General features: G+C 33.9%; 1 protein-coding gene across 3 annotated transcripts in view; it reads left to right on the top strand.

Annotated features, from left to right (window-relative positions):
• The window catches only part of NEDD1 (NEDD1 gamma-tubulin ring complex targeting factor), a 47,004-nt gene extending 35,314 nt beyond the window's left edge, over positions 1 to 11,690 (top strand). For all 3 annotated transcript variants that reach the window (XM_010340183.3, XM_074402386.1, XM_010340184.3), the window contains 6 exons: positions 701 to 748; positions 1,685 to 1,887; positions 2,774 to 2,930; positions 3,877 to 4,033; positions 9,481 to 9,547; positions 9,995 to 11,690. In XM_010340183.3, the coding sequence (XP_010338485.3) occupies positions 701 to 748; positions 1,685 to 1,887; positions 2,774 to 2,930; positions 3,877 to 4,033; positions 9,481 to 9,547; positions 9,995 to 10,099 (737 nt within the window). In that variant the 3' untranslated portion in view covers positions 10,100 to 11,690. The remainder of the gene's footprint in view (positions 1 to 700; positions 749 to 1,684; positions 1,888 to 2,773; positions 2,931 to 3,876; positions 4,034 to 9,480; positions 9,548 to 9,994) is intronic.
• The last annotated feature ends 358 nt before the right edge of the window (positions 11,691 to 12,048 follow it).

The following is a 12,048-nucleotide window of genomic DNA, read 5'->3' as shown; positions in this document are numbered from 1 at the left end:
TTACTGGGTACATATATGCACATGCACATAGATGATATTTCTCCTGATATAATTGTGTGTTTATTGGCCACTTGAATTTCTGGTGAATTTGTTAATGACTTTTGCCCATTCTTTTTATTTACCTGTTAAAGTTGAGTTTTATAATTTTTGTTATGGACCAGCAAATGAATATTACAGGATTAAAATAGTCTTATACGTATTCTACCATTGAAATAAACACTAATAAAACTTTTTTTATAACATTGTACTGCTTTGCAAAATTTTTTAATATTACTTCAGTTGATCCTCTCAAAGCAATTTTATGAGTTTATCAGGACATGATCCCCATTTTATAGATGCAGAAACTGAAATTTAATTGCACTTGAGACTTGTCTGAGGTCACAAAGCTATTAAGTGGTATAGGCAAAACTGGATTATAGCTCTCCAAACCTACCTCAGGGTTTGTTATACTATACCTGGCTCCCTTATTACATGACTCTGTACTATAGGATTATCTGTTCATATTTGCTGCTAATGTATGAATGAAACTAAGAGAATGTAAAAGAAAAATTTAAATGAGTACTCCTACCTTTAACCTCACTCATATTTAGCTTTTTAAGATTGTTAGTTTCTGAACTCTTTGGAGAATGAATAGAAAGACTAAATTGAGATGGCTTCTTTTTCACTATTTTTAAAATACGATTTTCTGATTTTGTTATAGATGCTGTAGTTAACAAGGGAGGTGATGAATCCATAGGCAAAAAAGACGGTAAGAATTACTTAGGAGTGTTTTCGTGAAAATGAAAAGTGATATGGTGTTATCTATGTGGTATAACAAATCTTTCCAACACTTTGAGGCTTAAAAAAACAAATATTTATCATCTCATAATTTCTGTGGGTCAAGAACTGAGCATAACTTGATCGAGTACCTTTGCCTTCAAGTTTCTTTTCATGCTTCAATCAGGATGTCAACCAGAGCTACATTCAACTTAAGGCTCAACTGGGCAAGGAACTGTTTCCAAGCTCATGCCCTTGGCTGTTGGCTGGAGATACCGGTTCCATGCCAAAGAGCTTCTCTATACATGGGGCAGCTGAAAGCGTGACAGCTGGTTTCCCTCTGAGCCGATAAGCAAGATAATCTGAGAGGGCATCCAAAATAGAAGCCCTCTCTTAAGACTATGTCGATAACCTTAATCTTGGAAGTGGTATCTCACCAGTTTTTCATGTTACTTTTGTTAGAAGCAAGTTACTAGGTCCAAGCCACATTCAAAGGGAGGAGATTACCCAAGGATGGAGACGCCAAAGGCAGGGCTCATTAGAAGCCATCTCAGAGATTGCCTTCCAAGATACATACCACAGATATTTACCAAATTAACAGTTTTCAGTTATCAAAAGCTAATACGGATTAAAACATTGTGTTTTGGTGTTTTCAAAGTATTTTTACAAATAATACCTTTCAAGCCTTACCACTCCAGGTGATGGATATTATCATTCACATTTGCAGATCAGGAAATAGTCACAGAAAGTTTAAGACTTTTGCCTAAGAATACATATCAATTTTAGGGAATATCTGAGAAACAAACCAGTCTTTAGAATGTATATCCATGTCTTCTCCCGTGTTAATCTGCCTATCACGTTAAGTGCTTTTCTTCAGTGTCCAAGATTGGAGGGCATCATGTGCAGTTTTCTTCCTCTTCATTTCCAGGCTTTGACTTTCTACCGCAGTTGAACTCAGTGTTTCCTCCAAGAAAAAATCCAGTAACTTCAAGTACGTCGGTATTACATTCAAGTCCTCTTAGTGTCTTTATGGAATCTCCAGGGAAAGAGGAAAATGAAAATCATGATCTGACAGCTGAGTCTAAGAAAATATATATGGGAAAACAGGAATCTAAAGACTCCTTCAAACAGGTATTTGCCTAAAAGTGATGCTGAACTCACTGTATGTGTTTGTCACTAGAAGGCGGGTGCTGCCGGTGTATGTATCCTACTTATTAACATTGCTGTGCACTTATTTATAAGTCTTGATGTCAGTTTTGAATACTTTGAAATCTCACTTTGGATATGTTGAAGGTTTCAGCAGATGGAAAGTTACACTATTTTTCTGAGATGAGATACTTGATATATCTATCTGTACAAGAACATTTTTATCCCTAAATCCTTTTAAAGTGTATTTTCCATTGCAGCATACAACATCAAGTTGGTGGTTAAGTCATTAGAGCAAACTGATTGTGTTAAGAATGGAATTTATCATTGTTACTTTCTGTTAAAATACAGTGTATAATATATATAATTTGATTTCTCATGTAAGAGTTCAAAATGATCAAGAATTGCCAGGAATGCCAAGCCAGTTAGGTGTATAATATGTCTGTATTTTCATATTTATTGTTTAGAATGATATTGAAAAGATACCATACAAGAAGTACAAAAACATCTTTTATTTTACACATATTATTGACTAGGTACCACATGCATGTGTGTGTGGTTGTTTTTTTGTGTGGTTTTTATTTTATTTTTTTGTGTGCCAGTTATCTCCATTTTAAATGGTATTCAACAGCAGGCGCTTAGTATATAAACGTTTCCTCATCATGTTGTTGCTGAGATTGTTTTTGATTAGTAAAAGTTACTTCATTTTGCCTCTAGTTCTCATTTGTTTTTTCTTCGTCTATATCCCTTCTTATTTTCCTTCATTTCCCTGAATCGACATACTGGAAAAAAGGGAAAAGTAGGTAAAATGGGTAATATGAGTAAAACAAAAAATTGTATATTAAAGTCACTATTTATTTTAAATATAAAGTTAGCAAAGTTGATCACATCTGGTGCTGAAAGTGGAAATTTAAATACCTCTCCATCATCTAACCAAACAAGAAATTCTGAGAAATTTGAAAAGCCAGAGAATGAAATTGAAGCCCAGTTGATATGTGAACCCCCAATCAATGGGTCCTCAACTCCAAGTAAGTACATGAAACTTCTTGATATTTTAAAGTGTTTAATCTTTAAACACTTTCCCAATTGTTAATCTAATTGTTAATCTAATCTAAAGTGTTAATCTAATTGGGAAACATTATCCCAATTATTTAACTTGTAAAGGAGAAATAGAGTAATTGTTAACTAAAAATGTTCCAAGAGTTTAAAGTTTATGGAGACTTCTATAGTGTGACTCTTATTAGAAGACAGTGAAATGGATATGAATGGTTAAATTCAGATACATTAATTTGATTTTCTTTTGGTGTGAATTAGAGTTTCAGTGTACTATGTGTCTTTAATATAGTAGAGATAGAATTATTATGTGGGACCCTTTGAAAAGGGATGGTTAACTACCTGAAAATGTCTTTTTCTCATCATATTAAAGTCTTATTCTTAGAATTTGTGCTACAGACTTATAAAAACTTGATCACATTTAAAGGAATATTTAACTGTAAGAGTTATCTACACAAAGCAACTCTTTGTTTAGAATCAACTCTTATATAAATATCTATATTTTACTTGAAGGTTTCTGTGGATATTTATTGCATTAGCTTAAACTCTAAGGCTTTTCCTGGAATTGCACTTTACTCCCATTTTCCTTCTGTTTGTTTTTAATAGTCTTGGTTTATCTAGTTTGTGGTACAGCTTGTCACATTCATCTTTTATAAGAGGAAGTGGTTCATAGATTCTTCAAGATTAATCCCTCTGTCATGTGGTATTACTTTAGACAGCTGGCAGTTTATAAATGACTATTAGAAATAATGTTATAGAAATTTCTAAGGTTTGTATTCCAGACAGTGAATTTTTCCAAGTGTCACAGGAACTCTTCTTTGCCAGTTTTTCAAGTTTTTCATATGCCAGATCTTATTTAGAAATGTCTGATGTCTCTCAATCCAAGGTGACTATTAATATTTCCTTCATTCTTTATTTTAGATCCAAAGATAGCATCTTCTGTCACTGCTGGAGTTGCCAGTTCACTCTCAGAAAAAATAGCTGATACCATTGGAAATAACCGGCAAAATGCACCATTGACTTCCATTCAAATTCGTTTTATTCAGAACATGATACAGGAAACGTTGGATGACTTTAGGTAGTAATTGAGAAACAACTCCTTCTATCTAGACCTTACTTTTTTTTTTTTCTAGATGTAAAATCAGAGCTATAGATAATGTTGTTGGTTACTATTGTCTAGGTTCTGGTAACTGTAAAACCACAGAAAACATGATGAGTTTTGTTGATCTTTTTATACTGCATTTATTGATTATGAGCCAGGAAAAGGCACATTTACCTAGGGCTGTTATTAGATTAACTCAGCAGGGCAGTCCAGCAGGCAGACTACCATTGTGAACTGTTTTTATTATTAAAATGTGGACAAGTTCTGGTAAGCTCAAATTGGGTTCTTACCTGCAATATGTTCAGAGATCAGCTATTAGGTGTGCTATGTGCAATAATGTAGTAGAAAAAGATATTTTAAAGAGCAATTCTGAATATTTTCAAATAAAATGCAATACTTAATCTAAACAAAATACTTTCTCAGACTTACCCTTGTCTTTCTTATCCTTTGAATGGTGCACATTGTAAAAATGTATTCTATAATGCTGCTTTATCATGTCCGTATTTTTGGAAGCTATCTTCAATTATTAAAATCATTGGTGCCTTTTTTTCCTTTCTAACCTATAGTTAATGTTCTAGCTGAGATTTGGATTACCATAAGCAAGAATGTTGGAGATGTGCAGTTTTTGTTGGTGCATGTTTCCTTTTAATGTTTAAAAATATTTTAAAATATATTTTTAAATGTTGAAAAATACTTTTTAAAGAAAAATTATAATTTTGGCATTTACCCTGCCTAGTATATGTACCAGATAATAAGGATACAGAAATGAATGATCTGCTTACAACAGCCTTATGATTTAGTTGGGCTAGGTGCAGTGTGTTCTGCTATATGTGTTTCTTTTAATGTGAATTAATTCATTTGAGATTGGTAAAATAGGACAATGTTGACAATATGATGAGGAAATTTTGTTTGTTCATGTAACAGCAGCCAAATAAGGTACATGTGAACACAGCTGAATGCACAGACCCCGTTAACATCCATCTCTTTATTCACTTCCTCTTGGCTCAGCTGTGTGCCCTGTGTTAGAAGTGCTTATTTTGTGATTATTTTCCATCTTTGGGCATTTTGCCCTTGCCTCTGTAACTTGATAGCCCCAATCCTTCTATCTTCTGTCCCCTTCATTAAATGGCCATCACTTCTTCCCAGTAAGGGTATTATTCAATATTTATCTATTAGACATTTACTATGTCTTTGTAACTATGTTAGTGTTTTTATTAGGATTTGTTTTTGTTGTACTTTGGTTACAAAGCTGCATAGGTTTTTGAGTGGTTCACCCTAATCCTTTTTCCCTAAGTTCTGTTACCTTTAATACACAGTGTTAAAGAATATGTGTTTTTTTTTTTAGGAATACATAAATATTTATGGCATAATAGCAGAACTGTCTAGATACAGCTGACTATAATACAATGTGAGCAAAGTGATGCTGAAATCACAGAAAGGGAGCAGTTCTTCTGCGGGGGCAGATTAGAAAGGTGCCACTGAAGAGATTTTATTTTATACTGAAGTGTGTGGAAACAGCTTGAGCAGAGACATGATCATACATTCTAGGAATGTTTGCAGAGAGAAGGCACCATGGTAAGAAATGAGGCCTGAGGGACAGTTGTGAAGGTCTTAACACACAGGTAACGGAGAGCCTTCAGAGTTTTTAAGCACAGGAGTCATGGGTGCTGTCTGTTTATTATCCATTTATTCAACAAGCATTTGGGTGTTAGTTCACCACTGGCTTCAGATGATTTGAGGACAGTGGGCTCAGGGCTTTTCCTTCAGCTGACCTGGGGATCTGGTTGCTGAAGCAACTCTCAAATAGCTGTGCATTACTGCCCAGCTGCCAGCTTTCGGGGTGGCTGGAGGTTTTTTTCACTCTCGTCTGTTCCTGGCTTTCTGTTCATGAGAAGTGTGTCTGCCCCCTTTCCAGCCCTGGAGAGTTGCCGCAGCACGTGTGGTGAAGGCCTACAGTGCCTCTTGGTTCTGCTGCCCTGCTCTGTATGTCTGCACCTGGGGGTGGTGGGTAGGGACTTCTCTCAGCTCTTCTGCCCCTTGACCATAGGCAGCCTTTGCCTGGGACTCAGTGAGGACACAGAGTGGCTCAGAGGATTTCTGTAAATTCACTTGTTCTGTCCTCAGCCCTGTGTTCATCAGATTAGGTGTTCAGCTACACCTATCATTGACAGGACAGAGATGGTATTAAGGGCCTCTTTCTCAGCCATTCTCCCTGAGCAGTATGGGGTGGCTGCCATCTTCTCCGAGAGTGCCTTAGAGGGGTTACTCTCAGTTCTCCCCTGCCCTAGGGCTTCACCAGGCTCTGTGCATCTGTGTCTTAGGGTGTCTTCCCTCAGCCCTTCTGCTATGCTGTCCCTACTTTTTTTTACATGGGTGCTGAATGAAGGCATGTGGGAAAAAGTTGGTGAGTAAATTCAGACTTTCTTTGTGGCTGAGACCCCTTGGAATTCTAAATTGTCAAGCCAGTGTTTACTTGGCCTTTAAAAATCTTGTTAAAATTTCAGTTAGTTCTTTTTACTCTGTCAAGGGCATGAAGATGATGAAAACAGTCATGGGTATCTTTTCTCGGAGAAGGAACTCCTCATTTTCTGGATTTTATTTTATGTAGATTTCTTTCCATTTTAAGCTCTCAGTTGAATTTAAAATATTACGATTTTATAGGTTATCAGGGTTGTTTTCGTTGTTGGAGTTGAGAAATTATACTTTTGCACCAACCTAATACATCCTAAGTGGAAATCTGTGTGTCTGTTTCTGTTGTCTGTTAAGAAGATGTAAGTTTTTTTGGTAAGCAGATCCCTTTGATCCTGTAGTTACTAGGTTTCAGGTTTTCTTAGCACTAGTTTGTTTCCAATTTGCCTTTATTTCTCATATGTAGTCTTTGCTCTTCTAGGACATGAGCTGAATGTCTGGAGTATTCTTTTTATCTTAGTGGGTCCTAAACTTCAACTTCTATTTTGCCAGCCTTGCAAGACTTCCAGAATACTTTCTCTGCTCTTGAGTTGCTTGTTTTATGGTTGTTTTTTGCCATCTAACGCAGGGCGAGCATTGCTTAGAAATCAACAGACATCTTGAGGGGAAATTGCAGTGTCAGGCTTACTTTTCTACAGGCCTCCCCTCTTCAATATCTTGACTCTTACAGCCTTGGCTACCTTGGTAGTCCTAAACTCTTAATACTCCCTATCTAGTGAGACTATCTTAACCTCCAGACCACTGCTTCAGCTCAGTTTCTTCTCCACACTGTGCAATCAGCACATACGCTAGAAGGAAAAACAGAGGTAAATGTAGGGCTTACCTAGTAGTCTTTCCTTCTTTGCAAGACCATGGCTCTTCAAGTCTTGGCTACCTTGGTGGTTCCCTGATACAGTGTTTTTGTTTTTAATGAAGTTTTTACTATCACTGAAAGTAGAAGAGGAAATTTTAAAGAAAATACCCTTGTAGTCACAACAGAAAAACAATAAGATACCTGGTAATAAATCTACCAAAGTGGTGAAGATTTTTATAGAAAAACATTTTTAAAATTTTTGTTCAAAAGCATTAACATTTAAATAAATGGAGAGATTTTATAAAGGTATCAGTTCACCTAAATAGTTTGGTAGATTGAATGCAATTCCAATTAAGATCCCAGCTGGGATTTGGAAGAAGATGAGGTGATTCCAAAATATGTATGGAAAAAAAAATCTAGGAATAACTAAGAGACTTCAGAGAAGAATAAGGTTGAAGGGTACTTGTCAGATGAATGTGCTTAATCATTAAAGTATAATTAAGATATATAGCATGGCACAGGGAGGACATATTGGCCAAAGGAATCATATAAGCTGGAAAAAAACCTATGCATATATGGGAATGATAGCGAGGTAGCATTGGAGATTTGTGTGTAAAATATGAAATAATAAATTGTGTTGTGACATTGGATTTTTTTATATAAAGTTGACATAAAAGTTTGTAACTTCATGGTAGGAAATCATTTAAAGTAAAATGCACTGCCTATCAAAATACATTGGTAAAGTTGACTGCATGATTAGTTTAGGATATTTGAGCACATTAATAAGAACTGTTCATCACAGAATATCACAGAGTGAAGGGATAAGAAGATATCTGCAGTTCTCATATAAATAACAAAGGATCAGATTATGTAAAGAATGATTATAAATGAATAAGAAAAGCATTTCAAGGAAGAGGAATGGTATATGAACACAAGAAATATATTCAACCTCATAATCAGAGAACTAAAAATGCAATGAGATACCATTTCCCATTCAATGGGAAAATATGAGAAATCTCATAATACTAAGTCTTGATGATGATATAAAGCAAGAAGAACTCTTAAACTGGTGATGAACATGTCCATTGATACTACCTTTGGAAAATAATTTGCATGATTTTGTAAAATGGAGTATACTCTTGAGTGTATGTCATCGATGAACATTGGCCCATGTGAGTTGGGAGATAATACATGATTGATTATGACACTGTAATAATAAAAACTTGAAAACAATCAAAATATTAACAGGAATATGGATACACCAATACAAACCAATGAATTACAGATATATGGAACATGAATCTTCAAAACAATATTGAATTCTTCCTTAAAAATAAGCTATATGTTACCCTTTTTTGTAAAGCTTAAATGCTCAAAAACAGTGAAAACATTGACTACAGATTATAGGTTATACAAGGATATTAAAAAAGAACACTTTTTTGTCCAGCAAAATTCAGGAGGATAATGACTTCTTTCTTGGGCTTTCCCATAAGAGTTAAGTGATAGAATCATACAGGAACACACAGGAAGCTTCTATGATTTGGTAACATTCTAGTTCATAAGTTGTGTGGTGGGTGACTCAGTGTTCTTTTATCATTATATTTCGTAAATTTTGTGTGTTCTTTTGTAGGAATGAATTAATTGCATTTTATTGAGTAAGCCATGCTATAACCACCCAAATTGCCACTTTCTACTGAAAGTATATTTTTTTCAATACCTAAACTGATAATAAAATGCTCTTTCTAACCTAGTGAATTTTCTGTATTTCATTGTAATATAAGTTTGTGTCTTAATGACAATTTCTATATAAAGGAATATAGTATGGGGGAATTCAGTAGGTAGACAGCCTGAGTTTACATCCTACCTTCAACATTTACGGGTTGTGTGATTTTGGACAAGTTATAACTGCCCTGTGGCTCAGTTATTTCTTTGGCAAAATGGAGGTGATAATTGCACCTACTTGTGAAAATGCTTTACATGAGTTCTCACATTTAAAGTAAAACAGTACCTAGCACATAGTAAATAAATGCTCAGTGCATTGGTATTTTTATATTATAATAATTATTAACATTCAGTAATTTGGCAAATGAAAAAGTTTCTTGAATGATTTAGAATTGGTTAAACTACTGTAATTCTAAAAAGGATTTTACATTCTTCCTAGAGAAGCATGCCATAGGGACATTGTGAATTTGCAAGTGGAGATGATTAAACAGTTTCATATGCAACTGGTATGTATGGCAAATTTTATTTTAAATGAAAGTAGAGTTGTGTGAATTTTTAAAAATCTATTAAAGGTGATCTATTTTAGTTGTTTTATTTAATTTCTAAAATAAATAAATAGGGTGTTTTAGACATTAAATAAGTAAAATAGTTTTTAACTGGTCACCTCCTTTTGACCTATGAGATAGTTTAAAGCTTCTTTTTTCTATGGCTTTCTTCCTGATAAGTAAGCAAAAAGCATCTTAAATGTGCAAATATAAATTTTCTAAATATATTAATTTCACCAGTGATCTTCCATTTATATTAACAAAATAGTAAGAGTTAAGTACAAGAAATATCATTCACTGAGTTAATTGAACATGAGTGAAATTGATAGCTGAAAGTATATAAAACATAGCCTGCCAAATAAATGCGAAATATCAGTAATTTAAAAGGCATTTTTCCCCTTTTTCTAGAATGAAATGCATTCTTTGCTGGAAAGATACTCAGTGAATGAAGGTTTAGTGGCTGAAATTGAAAGACTACGAGAAGAAAACAAAAGACTACGGGCCCACTTTTGAAATTTCGGTGAATACCTTAATGTTCTGTAATTTGGGAAGTTTCTGGGAACACAGAACTGCATAGAATCAGTATTGTTTTCATGGCCTCCAGGGAAAAAATTTTTTTTCAGGTAAAAGTAAAAGGCTGATGGGATTTTACACTATCCACTGTTTTCACCTTAAAAATATGTATATTTTTATAATAAAAATTGTACAGTGTGTTATCTACCCAATAGAAAAGTCAACAGGATCTTTATTTTTTGAAAGCTTTGGCCATCCACTAAGTGCCCTTTTTCATAAGAGAAGAAAATTGTTCATCAAAATTGGTTATGTTTGTGTTTTAGTCATCTTTTTTTAAACATATATTTTTGATTGACAGATGGTCTTTCAAATTTTTGGGGCGAGTTGAGATTTAAAGTGTTTGATATGCCTTCTATTTTTATGGAGAAAGTAATTTTAAACTGGCAGTTCGTGTTTCTAAGCCATTACTAATAAAGCATAAGGTTGGCTAATAATTATTTTGTTAACTTGATGAAGTCAAGTATGACTATTATTTATTGTACATTTAATAAGACAATTTTTGGAATTTTGAATTGCACAAATTACATGATACCTTTTGCATTTATGTTACTATATTGTACTTCTGACAAATCTTTACTCCTGGGTGGTATTTTTTTTAGATATCTTTACCTATGAAAAATGTTTAAGGGTTCATAGGACTTGACAAGAGCTATCTATCTGCTGATTATCTCATTATCATGAAACGTACTGTAAATTTTCAATCAACATGACAACTTATAATGAGTGGAAATTCCATATTAGATACTAAATATTACAGTACTGTTGCTTTATCTAATTCTTTGTGTACTGTGTAAAATATTTTTATATTGTTGGCCTTACTATAAAATTATTCAGAAAGGTTGTCAAAATAATTTATACCTCGTTGGCAGTAGTTAGATGTATACATCTACCTCCTGTAATCTACAATTTTAGGTTAAATGTAAGCTTGGGAGGGCTACTGACTTGTTCACCTTCTTGTTGTCTCTTGTCCCAAAGATTTAAACTATGTACCTTTGTATAGTTCTACTGCCCCATTTTGACTTCTGCGATGAAATCATCTACCAAAAAACAAAAACAAAAACAACTGTAGCTTGGCTTACTAACTTTATGGGTTTCTGAAGTGATAGAAGTTTTTAAGGATATATTTAATAAACATAAGCTTACTAATAATTACTTCTAAAAATAAAAACAGGATTATTACTTTTGCCCAGTGTGGTTTATAGAATACATTTGTACTGAAGCATATAGGGAAGTTAATGTCATCTTTTCCTGACAGATTATGAAAGCATTATCACTTGTAACAAGTTTCCTTGTGTATTACTATCTAACGGGTTCAGAAGACATAAATATTAGTGTGTTTTGCCTACATAATGTATTTCAATCTGTTAATATTTTCTTATTGCCTTTTTAAAAAATAAATGCACATAATGTGTATTAAAAGAGGTGGGATAGAATAATTTTAGTAATTATGTGTATAGATGAAAATTTTTTGTGATGGAATTTAAAAGCTAAAGTATAAAAAAATAAAATTTTATATGCAAAAAATAGGAAACCTGAAATTGAAATTTTGTCCTTGGCCAAAATCATGAGAGATTTACTTTCCCACCTGAAATAAAAGAAAGAAAATATGTGAAATGGTTGCAGATGTTGATCCTTGAGAGAAACAAATGAGACCTTAGAAATTCAGTGAACCCCAAACACAAGAAGAAAACGATGCTAAGCCACATCATAATCAGATTCCTTAAAACAAGCAACAAGGAGAACTTCTTAAAAGCAGCTAGAGAGAAAAGACATAGAGGGACAGAGATAAGAATGTCAGACACTGGAGCAACATCTTTAAAGTACTGAAAGAAAAGCCCAATTTAGAATTCTATAGCTAGTGAAATGGACCTAGAAAAGCTAAAAAAAAG

This window comes from Saimiri boliviensis, chromosome 7 (assembly GCF_048565385.1).
Source record: "Saimiri boliviensis isolate mSaiBol1 chromosome 7, mSaiBol1.pri, whole genome shotgun sequence".
NCBI classification, from domain to species: Eukaryota; Metazoa; Chordata; class Mammalia; order Primates; family Cebidae; genus Saimiri; species Saimiri boliviensis.
Note: the sequence above shows the minus strand (reverse complement) of the source record. Positions and strands in the feature narration are given on the sequence as shown.